The sequence below is a fragment of the Emys orbicularis genome, chromosome 8 (genome assembly GCF_028017835.1).
Source record: "Emys orbicularis isolate rEmyOrb1 chromosome 8, rEmyOrb1.hap1, whole genome shotgun sequence".
NCBI lineage: Eukaryota > Metazoa > Chordata > Testudines > Emydidae > Emys > Emys orbicularis.
This window is the reverse complement of record NC_088690.1, coordinates 11,423,707-11,442,353: the sequence shown is the minus strand read 5'-3', so window position 1 is coordinate 11,442,353 and position 18,647 is coordinate 11,423,707. Positions and strand designations below refer to the sequence as shown.

At 45.9% G+C, this 18,647-nt stretch overlaps 1 protein-coding gene across 1 annotated transcript in view; it reads right to left on the bottom strand.

The window, feature by feature from the left end:
- The window catches only part of SCP2 (sterol carrier protein 2), a 57,188-nt gene extending 41,255 nt beyond the window's left edge, over nt 1-15,933 (bottom strand). Inside the window, exons 1-4 of the mRNA XM_065408994.1 lie at nt 15,859-15,933; nt 4,714-4,771; nt 3,635-3,706; nt 993-1,124 (exon numbers count right to left, since the gene is read on the bottom strand). Of these exons, the coding sequence (XP_065265066.1) occupies nt 993-1,124; nt 3,635-3,706; nt 4,714-4,771; nt 15,859-15,909 (313 nt within the window). The 5' untranslated portion in view covers nt 15,910-15,933. The remainder of the gene's footprint in view (nt 1-992; nt 1,125-3,634; nt 3,707-4,713; nt 4,772-15,858) is intronic.
- Nucleotides 15,934-18,647: the final 2,714 nt, after the last annotated feature.

Here is an 18,647-nt window from a genome sequence, read left to right as displayed (position 1 = left end):
TCAGTGCAGTATTACTTATTACTTGTAGTGTGGGAAGGAAGTATAGTTCAAAAGGTAACTAATAAAATAAAGAGCTGCAATAGACAAAGACAAAGAAAAACTGTCTTAAAAGAAACAAGCACACACCTTCTCACTGTTCTGCTGGTAAGCAAGGCAGGGGGAGAAGATAAGAAAGAAAGGCCTTGGAGGGAGGAAAGCAGCAAGGATAAACTGCTTCAAACTGTGTTTTGCTAAAGCTTGTAAGTTAACTGAAGGATATAAAGAGAGCCAGGAATCTGAAGATTCTTTGTTAGACCTTAACTGATCATGCTAAAGCACGCCAGAGTGAGATGATTTGCGCTGGGTCTGGCCTATTTGTAAGTATACTGCTCACATGCTTATGAATACTTGTTCCTGTATTGGGTGTAGTGACTGCTTATCTTTAGGCTGTTAGGCATGTTTAGAACAATTGTATAAAATACCATTTGGCCTCTGGATTTAATAAAGGAATTTATGGTTAAATTAGTATCCGGTGGCCTCCTATATTAATAATTTCAAATAATAATTCCAACAGAAATTGTCAATATTTTGTAAAGAAAATGCAGAATAACAAAAAATTGAATGCTGGCACTTCCATTAAGTTTTACTCTTAAAAATGAAAGTACAGACAAACAATTTTAGATTACTTAAACCAATGTTGCTTACTGTATTAGTCTACTATCCTGCAATCTACTCCATATGGAGGGATCCCTATTCACACACAGAGCATGACAAAATTGATCAATAGATGATACCCATCACCCTTCCCAGTCTGAGGAGGCAGGCAGAGAATTTATGTAGCTCTGCTTATGGAAACTGAATAAATGTAATTTATGAAATTTGGAGAACATACTATTCCCTTTCACCCCATTTGTTTCAGAGTGCGATTCACAAAATTAATATATATATATATATATGTATATATATATATATATAACATCACTGCTAATTAATTCTAAACAAACATAGCTTACCTCCCTGGATCACTTGCCGGGCCATGAACAAAGCAGTGGATCCAGTGGAACAGTTGTTGTTAACATTAATGATAGGAATGCCAGTTAATCCCAAACTGTGGTAGATCGCCCGTTGACCACATGTTGAGTCACCTTTAGACAAAGATGAAACATTTAAAAGAAAGTGGAGAGTAGTCATATAGTAGCAAAAATTCTAACAACATAAGGGTAATGCTATATTTTGATTCTTGAAAAGACACTTCTAAAATCTTTGAAGAGCACAATTTTCCAACTCAATGGATAGCAACAGGTAAGCTAAGATAGCACTTAACCTTGTTATAAAGCGGTCCAGTCACTATTGCCAGGTTGTACAAATAATAGTCTACAATACAATACCTGTTCCAGATACATACACTCATGACACTAGGGGAGTTAGTTTCCCAGACACATACGAAGCATCACGAGGGGTTAAGAGTCAACCTGAGCTGTGTTCAAAGGGCATGGACTCCATTTCCCTAAATATCCCAGCAGATTTTCTTCTGCTCGTATCTGGTCAATCACAAACACATTTATTGGAAGACAGGTGGTTAAAGTGGTGTGCCAGACTGAATTTTCTGTAAAGAGTATTGTATTAAAATAAAATGAAATTTGAAATTAGTTGCTATTAAAATAAGCTAGAAGGACCATGTGCTTGCCTATTACATGTTTAGGCACATACCAATATGGCAGTATTTATTACCAAATGTCTTTCTAGACAATAAATACAGTTCTCTCCTTCACCCTAAGAAATTAACTCCTCAGATTCAAGCTTACCTTTGACTTTTCCTGGCTGGTTAAAATTCTGAAAAGTGATTATCTAGGGAGTATATTTCCTTTTCTTCAATTCCAGCTGTAAATGTGTTAATATTCACTTGACCCCAAAATGCCTATTTTGCTCTTAAATGGCAAAACAAACTACTCAAACTACTGTCTATACTCATTCATTAGCCCATTCGTTTATAAGCCAACCCCCCAAGATGGTTAGGTAAAAATAGCAAAAACTCTATGACCCTTTCATAAGTTGACTCTATATTTCAGGGGTTGGCAAACTTTGGCTCCTGGCCCGTTAGGGTAAGCCGCTAGCGGGCCTGGGCGTTTGGTTTACCTGGAGCATTCACAGGCACGGAGCCCCTCAGCTCCCAGTCCGCAGTTTGCTGTTCCCAGCCAATGGGAGCTGCGTGCCTGTGAACGCTCCAGGTAATCAAAATGACAATGTATTAAATACTTAATTAAATGATTCCAGAGAGTTTAAAATCATCAAATTTTGGTGTAGACCCATTTATAAGCCGACCCCCGCTCTTTGATGTGTCACTTTTTTACCAAAAATATTTGGCTTATCAACGAGTATATGCGGTACTTGATTTCTAAGCATTTGTAGCAAAATTCTTTGTTAATTTATATGATTAATAATTTTTCAACGTAGGAGGTTGAGCAATATTTCTATTTAAATCTTTAACTACTCGTTTTAAGAAAGTTCTTGGCTACTTTCTAATGATTACAAAAATATAACATAAATCCTCAAAGAAACTTAATCACCTTAGTTTTATTTCTTCTTTATTTCGTCAATAAAATGCCACTTATTTACAGGACTATAAAAAAAGTCACAGAAATGCTCTTCACTGACCTGTATCCTTCTCTTTGAAATGACCCTGAAAGACTGTATTTTGACATTCACTCTTCTTGGCCTAATTTGTTTTAAAGAGAGCTTTGCCATGTTGTTTGGCTTCTTAGTGGTAGTGTTACTGCTAGAAGTAGTTTAATTACATAGTTACATCGTCTGTTGTGCTGTCTACTCAAAATTGGGTGATTTAAGAAAAGAATTCTCAGAATGTTAACCTTCCCGTTGAACTTCCCTGTTATACCATTTCCTTTCCATAATGTACTTGAAGGAGGACTGACTTTGCCCAAATAATAATTAATCTTTTTTCTATAACTAGCTCAGGATTTTGGGCAAACGTGCTCTGCAAAAAAGAACATTTATAAATGTATCTTTAAGTACTGTGAAAAAAAAATACAGAAAAGATAAGGAAGAAAGAACAACAGAAATGCCTCCTGAGAAAACGACTTGATCTCTAAAAAGGTGATGTTCTAGCTTTGCAGGCAAGGTTAGCATAACTTCTCAACCTCCAGAGGTGGCACCAGCTGGCAAAACTATACTGTCATTTAAACTACTGCAATGAATGACATTACCATAACAATTATAAGAATGTATAGATTGTGTACAACTCACATAAGGTGCCGGAGATGATCAAACACAAAAGGTAACACTGTAGGGGCCTGATCCTGTAATGGGAGCTACTTAGGATATTCGCACGTGTACCACGTTGCCTTGAAATCTATACCTACCAATGATTAAAATAACGGGACACTCTACAGGTCACTAAGGCTTGAATCTGCGTTAATTAAAAATCTGAGGCCCTAATCTTGCAAAGACTTATACAGGTGCATAGTTTTAAGCATGGCGCTGTGTTAAGGCAGATCCAGGAATGGGGAAGGAGGAGTGGATGTTAGGTTTTGTACAGGAATGGACAAATTTCATTCTCACTGATGAGACACCTCATATGCATAAAGTTAAGTAAGTGGGTGTTTGCAAACTCACACCCTAAACAGGTAACATAACTTACCGTAAACGTAGCCCACACATGCCTGCTCCACTGCTGAGTAAGGAACACCTGCATCAGCTAAAGCCTTCTGACCTAGAGAGAGGGTTTTTTTTAAATCCAGCAGTCAAAACTTTTTAAAAAGTAAATAAAATATTTTTTGAGAAAATGATCCAAACAAAAGTTATAGAGAGGCAATTAAAGAAATTAAATCAAGGGCAAATCTATTATTTATTCTCACAGGGACAGACTTAAATACTCTTACAGATTTCTGCAGTCTAGAGGAACATACAAAACTTAGCTTTTCATCCTCTACCATAGAAGTCTAATTCATTTTTTATTGAATGTAGCTCTGATTTCTGCAAAAATTTAGAAGCTAATCTAGTAAAATAAATTCTTCATCCCTCTGAATAAAAAGGCACATTATAGTATGCATCTATGTAAACAATATACAAAAATAGTATTACACATGCACTACAGAAACAAACTTAAAGGCCCACTGTGTTTGAAAGAGGAAACAATGTATCTTAACCGACTCATTGTTATATCAGGAATCTGTAGAAGACTAGTATATTTAAGACAAGAAAATCTTGTCTAATACGTAATTATTTCAATGAAAGTGTCAAAATGGCTGCATAAGGTCTAAAGATAAGATGATAATGCTGGAATATAATAAATATTTGAGCCCTGTGATATATGCCCAACATTTTCTCGGGCCACATAGTTCAAATTTCGTTAGTACATAGTTTTAACAACAGAAGCTTCTTCCTCCTGGCTGTTAAGTGATCAGCTGGTATGCCTATGCATGAAAGTTGATATCACTTATGTACATTAATTTTAGCTAGTGCAACTACATAGGATATTGTTTATTTAAATATCTAATTAATTTTTGAATCCTATGTTCTTGGCTCTGATTCTGTGTGGCAGCGAGTTCCACAGGTCAATTATGCGCTATGTAAAAAAGTATTTCATTTCATCGGTTTTAAATTTGCTGTCTTGAATGTTCATTGGTTGCTTCCCTGTTCTTGTATATTTTACCCTTTCTCATAATACAATTCAGAAAAAAAATGTTAAAACTAAAAGTCATCTTGGCCATTAATTACCTGCCTCCTTAGCCATGTCAGGGTAATCCCAATCTTCCCGCACACCAGGCTTTTCAAACTGGCAGGAAGAAAAACAAGATTTAAACTTAATATAGATATTTTGCTCAAATTGCTACACTCAAGTGTCATATGAGTAAATTATGTTTTGATATCTGAACACCCGGGGTGAAATCCCTCTTGCAGAGGGCTCATGCAAAGTCGTTGTTCCACAGAAACTACACAGTGTATAGCACAGTGTTCCCCAAACTGTGGGGCATACCCCTATGGGGCTGAGGAGGAACCTTTGGGGGGGCATGCAGTGAGGCCCAAGCCAGCCCCCATGGGGAGGGGACAGGGAGGAAGCACCACACTTCCAGCCACGCTTCGCCCCCAGTCTCGTTCCTCTCCCAGCCCCATTCAGCCCCCAGTCCTGCTCTGCCTCCAGGCCTGGGCCAGCCCCCATGGAGGACAGGGAGGGAGCACCATGCTTCTAGCCCAGCTCTGCCCTCATTCCCTCTCCGCCCCCAGACCAGCTCCGCCTCTAGTCCCAGCTCCTCCCAATCCCCAGTTCCTCCCCCAGCTCTGCCTTCAGGCCAAGCTCCTCTGCTGAGGAAGACTTGGCTCTGCATTAATGGGAGGGGGAGGCGCAGACAGATTCCATTAATGGGAAGGCGGGGGAGGCGTGACTGGAAAAGTTTGCACACCCCTGGTATAGCATGAACAGAGACTATGCAGGCGAGGCTCATCTCCTCCCGAGAACCAAGGCTGTGCTCTGTGCTGGCCCTGAACTGGCCAGAAAGGAGAGACTGGCCAGGGCGTTCTTGGCTCTGTGTTAAGACAGATCTGTGAATAGGAGAGAGGCGCAGACGGAATGAATTTCATTCTTACTGATTAATACAGTACTTATAACCATCACTAAGTTTTGACAAAGGTTTTGTCCTTTTACACAATTTTATGGCTATGTGCAAATATATATGTACCTTACAAAAGCAAGCAAGTTCAGTGTTATTTTGTGTAAGCCTCCCTTCCCATGCCTGATGTCATCTCACTATGCATCATAACCTAGGTGTCAAGTCATGTCTAGCCTTCATTCTTGCAACAGGGACTGTACTTTTATTCTCTCTATATAAAGAGACAAACATGAATGTGCTACATACAAATGTTTAATAAATAGTGATAAAATATGTTAACAAAAGATTTTATTTCCATGTTTAGATCATTAACTGAAACATAATTGCTTAAAAAAAAAAAGTGAAATCCATTATCCCCTTCCCAATGTTTTTTAAAATATCTGTGTTCATCACTATTATCAATATGAAAATGTGATTCTACATCTGCATATGCTCACCTTTATAGCCCCAATCCCAGCCCTTCACATTCATTATCTCTATTTTTCAAAACCTCTTTTTAATAACATATACCAATACCCTTGTAGTGAAGGCCAGAAAGATTCAGTGAAAGGGAATGGATCCATGTACAATCTTGTACTTTAGAGTGTTCTGTGTTTAATAACATCCCTTATTCAAAAGATCTTTCTCTACCTACACTACTATATTAGCAATTTCTCAGACCCTATTGATGTTTTAATTGAGGTTGTCACAGTCTTGGCTAAACTCTCTCTTCCAGATGCTCACCATGAAGTTGTGTTTGGATCTACATACTGAATCCACGTGCTTTTAAGCAACTCTGTGTCTGGGCAGAATTCAGCCACAGTGTCTAGCTTTGGCCTCTCAGGTATGCTTCTTGGGCACAGACTATCTGGTACCACTTCTAAGGAAAGGGACTCTGTAGTCCAGCTGTCATAAGCTCCAAGACCATGTGACAGTTAAAGCACGTAACAGATTCTGCAGAGGAATTTCTAAACAAATCATACTTTACTCATAGACAAATCACATGAGAGACACAGGTCTAGGCAAAAATGAACACCTGTATGCAATTCCCTCTCTCAGGCTTGGTCTACATGACAAAGTTTTGCCAGCATAGCTATATCAGCTAGGAGTGTGAAAAAAATCACACCCCCTTGCTGACACAGCTATGGCAGCAAAACCCTTGATGTAGACGCAACTATGCTGATGAAAGAGTAATTTATTCAGTATAGGTAATGTCGTCTAGGTGGTGGTGTAGCTATGCTGGCAGAATTTGTTTTGCCGGCATATGTTATGTCTCCACTAGGGATCTCTGCCTGCATATCCATGCCAGCAAAGGCTCTGTAGTGTGGACAATCCCCTGGAGTCACCACCATTCCTAAGCATTTGTTGGATTTTGGTCAGTATCTTCAGGGGTCCTAGGTCCACTTTCCTGGACCCTATTCCTCTGATTCAATCTTCTCTTCCTGATCATGGATCTCTGACGCCTGCACCAAGTTCCCTTGAGCTGTTCAGGTCCAGCATCAAAAGGCTTCCCCTTAGCTTAGTGAGCAACTTCTAACAGTTTTTGTCTTTATTCCTTCTTTTCTGCTAAGGGTTTCCCATTGCTTCAACACCACCTACCAGACAACTGAGGAGCACTGTTTTCTTGCAGCTCAGCCATCCTCTTTAGCATATCTACTGTACTGCCAGAGTTAAGGACCCTTGATTACTCTGCACTGTTCACCCTTTGTCAAGGCCTCTCAGAATGTCAGTCAAAGATGGAGGCAAAAAGAGAACAGGGCACAGTTTAGTCTTACAACCAAGATGATGCTCACAAAACAAAATGAAGTGTGTAGTTCAATGTAGATACATACAGACCTATACTAAGTCAAAGACATTATTATATTTTTTGACAAATTAATGACAAATGATCTATGAAAATGGTCATAATAGGTACATTAACTGTTTATCTACTGGCCAAACATGTTAAAGATTGACAACAGAAATATTCCCATGAGGCCAAATAGTGTGCAACTATATGATACTGAAAGGCTCCGAAACAAAAAGCTAATGAGACTTTTAGGCGTGGTTTCTGACAAGCTACACAACTTTTCCTAGTCCTTTGTTTGAGCACACCACATGGGGCCTCATCTTGCTCTCACTGCAGTCCAAAAGCTATATTCTTTGGCCCACTCAACATGATTAACAGTCTGCTTAAAAGAGGATAAAAACTAGAAGAGGATATTTATGTCAAAACTAGTAAAGCTGTGCAAAGAATATGCTCACATAGTATTTACCTGACTTAAGACAATGTTATTAGAAATACAGCCAAATTGTCAAGAAGATAATGATTTTGATCTACCAAATCCTGTATGACTTGGGTCCTGGCTATGTGACAGACCAACTGTCATACATCATTTCTTCCTCCTCTCTCCTCAAGCAGATACCCTCTAGAGTCAAAGATTTAAGGAGACAGCAATAGGGTATTCTCAGCAGAAGACCTTCAACTCTAGAATTTGCTTTCCCCACTATTCTAACGAAGCCCAAGTCTGGTGATTTTTAAGGCGTAGCACAAGGCCCCTTTCTCTTCTCAGGCTTTTTTTTTTTTTTTTTTTTTTTTTAAACAAAAGACATATTATCCTTTATTTTTCTAAGTTCTCTACCTAGACTTTGAGTTTATTTTAAATTTATAAAATGCCTTATTACAATCTCCACATCAGTTCAAATTAGCAACTGAAACATATGTTCATTTTACTAAAAGCATAAAAATGTCTTACTGCTGTTGGAAATAAGTCCTTCTCCACCAGGGCAAGTTTATTGTAAATAAGAAATATACAGTGAACTAGCAGCTGAATGATTAAATACAGTAAAAGATACCTATAAGCATAGGTGCCGACTCCGTGGGTGCTCTGGGGCTGGAGCACCCACGGAAAAAAATTGGTGGGTGCTCAGCACCCACCGGCAGCTCCCCATAGCTCCACCCCCCCGCTCCAGCTCACCTCCGCATCCTGCTTCCCCTCCTCCCTCCCAGCGCTTGCACCACGAAACAGCTGATTCGTGGGGCAGGGAGGGAGGGGGGAGAAGGGGGAACGCGGCGCGCTGGGGGAAGAGGCGGGGCCAGGGCGGGGATTTGGGGAAGGGATCTAATAGGGGCAGGGAGGGGTGGAGTTAGGGAGGGAACTTTGGAGATGGGGTAGGGATGGGGTGGAGTCAGGGCGGGGCCAGGGGGGGGGGGGGCACGGGCACCCACCGTGCCGGAGAAAGTTGTCACCTATGCCTATAAGGTGCACTGGAATTACATTTATTGAGGTATTTGAAATCTTAATATTAAGCATCCAACATTTAATACACCTCTACCCCAATATAACGCTGTCCTCGGGAGCCAAAAAATCTTACCGTGTTATAGGTGAAACCGTGTTATATCGAACTTGCTTTCATCCGCTGGAGCGTGCAGTGTCCCGTCCCCCCCCGTCCCCCCCCCCCCGGAGTGCTGCTTTACCGCGTTATATCTGAATTTGTGTTATATTGGGTCACTTTATATCGGGGTAGAGGTATATTGTCTTCCACTGCCAAACTGTCCTCATGCAGGACTTCTCAACAGACTGCAAACTTGGCTAATGCTGAAGAGCTAGCCATAAATTATGCATTTACGCTACATATTTAAAACATATGTTCTTGAATTAGTTTAACAGAAATAATGGTTAACAAATAAGAATTCATCTATGTGCATTGAACAAGAAAGGGATTAGATAGACAGTAAAGAGTCCACCACTCTCCTAAAACTACGTTTCAAGAATGGTTGTTGAAATAAGTGATACGGTGGGGCAGAGGGCCTGGGAGGGGGGGAAAATAAAGGCCCCTTAGATGCTTTGGAGAACCTATGTATGACTTATGAATTCTAGTTGCTATTATGAAGTTATTATAAGAATGGCTCTACTGGGTCAGACCAATGGTCCACCTAGCCCAGTATCCTGTCTTTCGACAGTGGCCGGTGCCAGATGCTTCAGAAGAAATGCACAGAACAGGGCAATTATCAAGCAAACCATCCAATTGACCAGTCCCTGCTTCTGGCAGTGAGAGGTTTAGGGACACCCAGAGCATGGGGCTGCAACCATAACCATCTTGGCTAATAGCCACTGATGGATCTATCCTCCATGAACTTTTCCAGTTCTTTTTTTAAACCAATTATACTTTTGGCCTTCACAACATCCTCTGGCAACAAGTTCCATCGGTTGACTGTGTGGAAAGAAGTACTTCCTTCTGTTTGTTTTATACCTGCTGCCTATTAATTTCTGTTATGCTGTATGGAATGGCTCATGACTGTGAGTGCCTACCTCAGGGTAGGCTGTCAAAAACAGGGCAGACATCCTAAGCAGGCGGTATGTTCTATAATTAGACTCTGCCAATCCAGTAACAAATGTGAACTTCTGGATCACTATAACAGTCTTACCATGGAATCACAGACAGTCCTCTTAGCCTCTCCAGTCTGTCGTGCCACCCAGGCAAGCTAGACTTTGTGATAAATGGTCACTTACGCCCCCCCCACCCCCAAAAAATCACAAAATATTCAGATTGCTTCCAGTCCCAAGAGACCACTCACTTACCCCAGATCAACTGGTATTCTAGACCTCACACCAAAGACGCACTTAATAAATAAATGCACTTAAAGTCTTTGATCCCTGATCTCACACAATAGCTCATTTGCGTTTAATGAACAGGATTTAACAAAATATATGGGAATCACAGAGTAGGTCACACTAGTGGGGGAGTAGCACTGTGTATGAAAGAAATCAAACTTTATTGTAGAATCTCTATGGATAGAAATTCCCTGCTTGAATAATCAGAGTATAGCAGTAGGAATAGACTACTAAACATGTGACCAGGATGGTGACTGTGATTGTGAAAAGCTCATGGAGATTAGAGAGGCTACAAAAACAGAAACCCAGTAATGGGGATTTCAGCTATCCCTATATTGGCTGGGTACATGTCACCTCAGGAAAGAATACAGAGATAAAATTTCTAGACACCGTTAATGACTTTCTTGGAACAGCTAATTCTAGAACTTACAAGGGGAGAGGCAATTCCTGATTTAGTCCTGAGTGGAACACAGAATCTAGCCGAAGAGGTGAATATAGCTGAACCGCTATAGTAGGGACCATAATGTAATTAAATTTAAACATCCTTGTTGGGGGGAAATACCAAAGAAACCGACCATAGTAGCATTTAACTTCAAAAAGGGGAACTACACAAAAATGAGGAAGCTAGTTACATGGAAATTAAAAGGAACAGTCACAAGAGTGAAATGCTTGCAAACGGTATGGAGAGTATTTAAAAACACCATAATACAGGCTCAAACTAAATGTGTACTCCAAATAAAAAAAAAAAAAGTAAGAGGAACAAAACAATACCATGGCTAAACAGTAGAGTAAAAAAGGTGATTGGGGAAAATAGGTATCCTTTAAAAACTGGCAGTCACATCCTACTGAGGAAAATAGAAAGGAGCATAAACTCTGGCAATCATGTGTTAAAGTATAATTAGGCAGGCCAAAAAAGAATTTGAAGAGCAACTAGCAAAAGACACAAAAACTAACAGCAAACTTTTAAGTATCAGGAGCAGGAAGACTGCCAAACAATCAGTGTGGCCACTGGACAATGGAGGTGCTAAAAGAAGACAAGGCCATGCAGAGAAGGTAGATGAATTCTTTGCATTGGTCTTCACGTGAGGGAGATTCCCACACCTGAGCCATTCTTTTTAGGTAACAGATCTGACGAACTGTCCCAGACTGAGGCGTCAATAGAGGAGGTTTTTGAACAAATTGATAAATTAAACAGAAATAAGTCACTAGGACCAGATGGTATTCACCAAGAAGTTCTGAAGGAACTCAAATATGAAATTGCAGAACTACTAATTGGTATGTAACCTGTCTTTTAATTCAGCTTCTGTACCAGATGACAGCTAATGTGATGCTGATTTAAAAAAAATGCTCCAGAGGCAATCCTGCAATTACAGACCAGTAAACCTAACTTTAGTACCAGGCAAATTGGTTGAAACTATGTTGGGGTTGAGCAAACATGGCTTTTGTAAAGGGAAATCATGCTTCACCGACCTATTAGAATTCTTGGAGGGTGTCAACAAATATGTGGACAAGGGTGATCCAATGGATGAAAGTGTACTTGGACTTTCAGAAAGTCTTTGATAAGATCCCTCATCAAAGGCTCTTAAGCAAAAGTAAAAACAAAGGGTAGGAATAAATGGTCAATGGAAAGTGGTAAATAGCGGGCTCCCCCAAGGATTTGTACTGGGACGATGGTGTTCAACAGATTCATAAATGATCTGGAAAAGGGGGCAAACCGTGAGGTGGCAAAATTTGCAGATGATACAAAACTACTCAAGATAATTAAGACCTAAGCAAACTGTGAAGAGTTAAGGGATCTCATAAAACTGGGTGATTGGGCAACAAAATGGCAGATGAAATTCAGTGTTAATGCATATTGGAAAAATAATCCCAATTCTACATACAAAATGATTGGTAACAGCTAATTTAGAACCTCTCAAGAAAGAGATCTTGTGTCATTGTGGATAGTTCCCTGAAAACATCTGTTCTGTGTGCAACGGCAGTCAAAAAGCTAACAGAAGTTTAGGAACCATTAGGAAAGGAATAGAAAATAAGACAGAAAATATAATGCCACTATATAAATCCATGGCACACCCACACCTTGAATACTGCATGTGGTTCTGGTCACCCCATCTCAAAAAGATATACAGTATTTGAAATGGAAAATTTACAGAGAAGGGCAACAAAAATGGTTAGGGGTTTGGCACAATTTCCATATGAGGAAAGATTAAAAAGACTGGGACTGTTCATTTTAGATCAGAGATGACTGAGGGGGGATATAATAGCAGTCTGTAAAATCATAGATGGTGTGGAGAAAGTAAATTGAGAACTGTTATTTACCCTTTCAAATAAAACAAGAACCAGGGATCACACAATGAAATCATGACTAAGGCTATGATTTAGTCATGGGTATTTTTAGTAAAAGTCATGGACAGGTCACAGGCAATAAACAAAAAGTCACGGCCCATGGCCTGTCCATGACTTTTACTAAAAATACCACTAACTAAATCTTAGCTGCTGGGGGGGGGGGGGGGGGGGAATGCTCCCGCAGATGCTGCTGCTCCTGGGGGAGAGAGGGCGCTCCAGGGTCCCACCAATGCTGCTCCTCCAGGGGGGCGGCAGGGGGGGACGCCGATGCTGCTGCTGGGGGTGGGGGAAAACCATCATTTGAATTACACGAGGCTTTTTCCCTGTTTGATGATATACACAGCCACAGAGGTTTACTTTACAATGCAAATGCTTGCTATCAATTTATAACATGGGGTATAGCTGAGTGAGAACAATACATGCAACATCCTACAAGCATTTTAAAAACACTGAACACATGCTTAACAATTCAACATCTAACATTTATTTTGATAATGCTAACACACAGGTAAGCAAGATTAGTTTCTAGCTATGCATTTGTAAGTGTTCAGTGAGGCCTGAGGTCTTGGCATGAGCTGGCACCTCGTCTGCCAGTGTCATAATTAAGGCTGCGAGTCTTTCCGAGCAATTTGCAACTGGCAAGAGCAAACGGGACAAATGCCCAGTTTTGCCAAAAAGGCTGTCCAGACCAGGGCTTAAAAAAGGGACTGTCCCAGCCAAAACGGGATGTATGATCACCCTACACCTAGGAAGGGATGGAGACCCTGAGATACCAGGGGAGTTTAGGGGCTCTGCCCAGCTTAAAGATGAAGGGAAGACTTTTGTGTTTCTTTTTTAACTTTAAAAGTTAATAAACCGGATCCTAAGGAGGGATGTTGCTATTGAACTTGTAAAATACTTATTTGGTTTATTTAGGAAAAAAGGGGAAAACTGAGGTGAAGGGCTGGGCGACTCATGGGAGGGACACAAAGGGGGGCACCAGCTAAAGGGGGGAACATGACCCCCCCACGACTCCACCCTGCCCCCAGCCCGGGGGGGGCCCACGCTTTCCCTGTCCCCTCCCTATCCCATGGGGAAGGGGGGGGAAGGCTCTGTCCTCCTGCTGCCGGGAACTGCAGCAGCAGTGAAAGGAGTAGAACGTGGGGCTACCGGGCAGCCTCACACCAGCATCTCCTCCGGCGCAGCTGTACCGCCCCCAGCCCAGTCCTGTCCTCCAGCGGGGCTGTACAGAACCCAGACAGGAGACGCAGCTGTATGGAAGGGCTGGGGGCGGTACAGCCGCGCCGGAGGAGCTGCTGGCGTGGGACCACCAGCGGCCCCACGTTCTGCTCCTTTCACCGCTGCAGTTCCCTGCTGAATGTGGCCCCCTCCCAGGCGTCTGGGGAGGGGAATGTGACCCTTCTTGCCCCTCCCAGGCGTCGCCAAATGCTACAGCAGGAGGATAAAGGGCACTGGTTCCAGGGACTGGGCAAGGAGCTGTGTGGTCTAAGCTCTCAGGAGGAGGTGCCAGATCTTCACCCTCATGAGTGTACCCAGGGGCCCCAAGGCAGTGCTTGGGCTCCAGTCAGACTGGGGAGGCTTAGAACACATGGAATCCAGTGGTGGTATACAATGGGAACTTACATCAGCATAGCTATGCCTGTCAGGGGTGAGACAGTCAACGTCCTGGTGACTGCCAAGGCATCCTCCAGCAACACCTCTTGACCACAGAGCCCCCCTGACCATGGCACTCTGGGAGGTCGCCCACAGCACTCACCTTTAAGGCTGGCCCTGCCAGGCTTAGCCTTAGGGAAAATGGCACCCTGGCACCGCCGCTGCCTCATCCGGCACCCCTCCCCATTACCTCTAGCCCCGCCATTGCCTTCCCCAGCCCCTCCCCATTACCCTTGGCAAATTACCTCCACTCATGAGTAGTGTCTACACCAGGGAACAGCAACCTTTGGCACACCAAAGCATGTAAGCACCTTTGGCACGTAAGCACCCTGGCGGGCCGGGCCGGTTTACCTGCCGCGTCTGCAGGTTCGGCCAAATGCGGCTCCCACTGGCCGCAATTCACTGCTCCAGGCCAATGGGGGCTGTGGGAAGCAGCGGCCAGCCCATCCCTCGGCCCGCGCCGCTTCCCGCCGCCCCCATTGGCCTGGAGCAGTGAACCACGGCCAGTGGGAGCCGCGATCGGCCGAACCTGCGGACGTGGCAGGTAAACAAACCGGCCCGGCCCGCCAGGGTCCTTACCCTGGCGAGCCGCATGCCAAAGGTTGCCGATCCCTGGTCTACACTGAAGTGTTACAGTGGTGCCGCTGTAGAGGTTTAAGTGTAGACAAAAGTCCAAACCTCTGGAACAATGGAGGTCTGCAATTACGTTTTTTCCAATAGCCCCATAGGTTTTACATTCAATTACAGTAGATACAGAAAATATTTCACTGGTGCACTATGGAGTTCCACATCTCTACAGTGCCACAAGCAGTAGCTTAATTGGAAAAGATTATATATTTTACTAAACATGCAAACTAACAAGTTTTAAAGCACTTCTTCCAAAAATGCATTGGATGGTCTATTCCTGAGGACTAGCCACTTGTGAATGGATCTCTAACAAGGGCAAGTGGAGCCATTTCAGTGATCGGCTCCCCAAAGAAAGTCTTTGGATTTTGTCAAATCCAGAAAAATACATTCCTCTCTTACATACTCCCCTAACTCAAAAAGAGAGGAATATGCTTGGCTCCAACTTTGGGGGAGGAGGGACACCTATTAACCAGGACAGTTTGGAGGCAGGGGGCAGAAGAGTCATGCCTAAAACCATTCTGGGAGACAGGCGTGAGGTTAAAGCATGAGAGGAGTGGAAGCCGTTTGCTGCACAGGGAGCTGGCCCCAAATCTCGTCCCCTCAGAGCATTCAGGGATGGGGGAAGGGAAACATCCTGTGCCCAGATTATCGGACTGTCCGGATGTTCGGGGCTTTGTTTTATATATGACACACACACACACACACACACACACACACACACACACACAAAGTGTCTCGATTTTTCACACTTGCTATCTGGTAACCCTAGCCCAGATACTACGATAACGGGTAGCAGTTAAAACCCCACGGCAGAGGGAGCGCAGCTACATAATTAGGGACCCAAGGAAACGCTGTGAGGCGGAAAAGGCGTTGGGGCGGAGGGTGACAGCGGCGCCACTCACCCCACAATCTCCGCTGTCCAGCCCCAGATCCGGCTGAGCGCTGGGGCGGACACAGCTCCCCCGAGCCCCTCAGAGAAGGGGGCAGAGACACATGCGATAGGCGCCCGGGGGAGGCGCAGGGTGCCGGGGGGGGGCGCCCAGTGCTCTGAGTACCTTGGTCATCCCGACTCCCACCACAAACACTCTCCTGTCGAACGGGGCCATCCTGCAGCTGTGAGAGGAGCGCGCGCACGCGCGCTCGAGCCGCCACTGGGCGAAAAGGAGGCGGGCGCTAGCTAGCCGAGAGGACGGGTCGCCCAATCCCGGAGCCACGCCCCTTACTGCCAGGCTAGAAGAGCCAAAGGTCGATGAGGGGCCCCCGGGGAGGGGAGGGGTAGGCGCAGGCGCAGTTCTCCTGCCTCTTCCCCCCGCCCCTTCTCTTAAAGGGGCAGCGCCCTTATAATAAACCGTTGCTTTCCTTGCCGCCACTTGTCCCTTTCATCGGCTTTACATTAGGGCAGCGGGCGGGAGGAGGACGAGGTCGCCTCCGTGTCAGTGGTAGAAAGGGCAGTTGGAGTCGCAGCCAGACCGGCACCGCCGCAGAGCGGATCCGGCCACTGGGCCTATGGGGGTGGGGCCTCTGCTGGGGTCGCTCCAACCAAGGCCGATAGCTGGGGCTGGAGGGCTGCGCTGGTGTCCGGCTGCCTAGCCCCTTTCCCGGGACCGGCCCCCGGCTCGCACCCGCGGCGGCCGCGTGCCCTCTGAGGAGCGTTAACCGCCGGCCGTGGCGCGTGCCGCCTCCCGCCAAGGGCAGGATCGGGGCCTTGGACTGTGAACTCTCGAGGGGCGGGGTGGCCTGCGGGTGGGCGGTCTGCGCCGCCCAGAGCCCGCTGTTAATGTTTAACCTCCGCCAAAGGCAGGGCCGGATTAACTTTTTGTGGGCCCCCCTGGGCAAGGTGCAGAGGGGGCGGGATGGTCAGGCTCCAGAGTGAAGGGCGGGCTGGGGGCAATGAGGCACAGCGTGGCAGGAGCAGCCCTGTGCAGCCCAGCAGGAGGGCACACTGGCCTGCCCAGCCCTGTGCTGCCAGCATGCCCCTTCCCCGTGAGGGCGGGCTGGCACCACACCGCCCCCCTGCCCAGTGCCCCACCCTTATGCCCAGTCCCCACCCTTCCCAGAGACCTCCCCTGTTGGTCTCCCACCACAACTGCACAGCACCCTGCACACCACACCGCTCGCCCAGTGCTCCCCGCCTAGAGACCTCCCCACTGCCCACCACCTTCCTCACAGTCCCACCAGCACAGCTGCCCAGCACCCCATGTCCCTGAGGGGATTCTGCACCAGAAAATTAAAAATTCTGTGCACAATATTGTAAAATTCTGCAAATTTTGTCAATAAATAAATGTGGAGGCTCCAACATGGCAGTGGGGAGCACAGGCCACTGGTTACATGGAGGTGGGAGATTACCCTGCAGCCCCCCCCCCCCATCCCACCCCGGACAGGGACTCGGCAGTGAGGCTGCACCCGTCCCTGACACAGTGCAAGGGCCAGGCCTGCCCCAGAAACACCCTTGGGCCCTGCCCGCCTGTGCCAGGCGCACCAGGTATGGGTGAGCAGGCTCAGCCCAGCAGCAGGATCCAAGTGCAGAGGGACTTAGTGTGGGGGTAAGAGAGTTCTCTGTGGGGCAATATGGGTGTGGCTGGCTCAGTTGGAGATCTGGATGCACAGAAGCTCATTGGGGTTCCAGGTGCAGGGTCAATGGGACTCTGCAGGTAGGGTGACCAGACAGCAAATGTGAAAAATCGGGACGGGGGTGGGGGGTAATAAGAGCCTATATAAGAAAAAGACCCAAAAATCGGGACTGTCCCTATAAAATTGGGACATCTGGTCACCCTATCTGCAGGGGATCCAGGTGAAGGTGTTTGGGGCTCAGCAGGGGGGCTGTAGGTGCAGGGGAGGTGGGGTTCATTTGGGTGGGGGTCCAGGTGCAGGTGGTTGGGGCTTTGTGGGGAGGGTGTCTGCGGGGGCTCATCGGGGTGGTACAGCTGCAGGGAGGGGGGGCTTGTCAGGGTGACGGTTCAATGGGCCTGCTTAACAGGGGAGCCCCAGCTTCTGCCAAGGGGATACTGCATGCTGGGCTCCAGCTTCCCCCCTGCCCCCACTTGCCCCATCTCCTTCTCTTCCCCATCCCATGCCCCTTCCCCACCACTCCATCTCCTCCCCAGGCTTGGGGGGCAGGGGGGAAACCACCCCCCAGCACGAGCTGGCAGAGCGGAACGGGCTGGAGCCAGGTTGCTCCACTTCCTGCCACCCGGTAGTTGCAGGGCAGGCCTGACCCCACACTCACAGGGCAGTGGGAAGTGAAGTGACCCGGTCCCAGCCTGCTCCACTCTGCTCCTGTGGCTCCTGGACTTTGGGGGAGGAGCCGCCCCCCAGCACTCACCAGTGGCGCGGTTGGGAGCCGGCGGAGCGGAGTGGGCTGGGTCACTCCACTTCCCGCCGCCCGGTGAGTGCAGGACAGGCCCGACCCCTGCTGCAGTCCCCCGGGATGCGTGGCTCAGAGGAGGAGGCTTGGAGGGGAAAGGGTGGAGTGGGGGTGGGGCTGGGGCAGAGCAGGGGTGGGAAGGGGTGCAGCAGGGGCGGGGCAGCTTTCTCCTTCTGACTCTGGGCCCGGTGCTATGCCCAATATTGGCCAAAGGTGGCGGCTGGCAGGTGTCAGTGGCTCAGTGTCCCTGGCCATGCAGGATGTCAGTGTCGCTGGGTCATTCACTTGAAAGGGAGAATGAGGTCTGCAAAATAGCTCTAACAAGGAAATTTAAAGAGCCTTTTGCAATCTGTAACTATTGTCAAATTCAGATAGCAAGTTTGGCAGAAATGTCCCTAGAAAAAAATGGATAGCCAGATTACCAAATTATTAAATTTTCAAATATTAATTGTACAGCTCTGAAAAGTTGTCGTGTTGTAC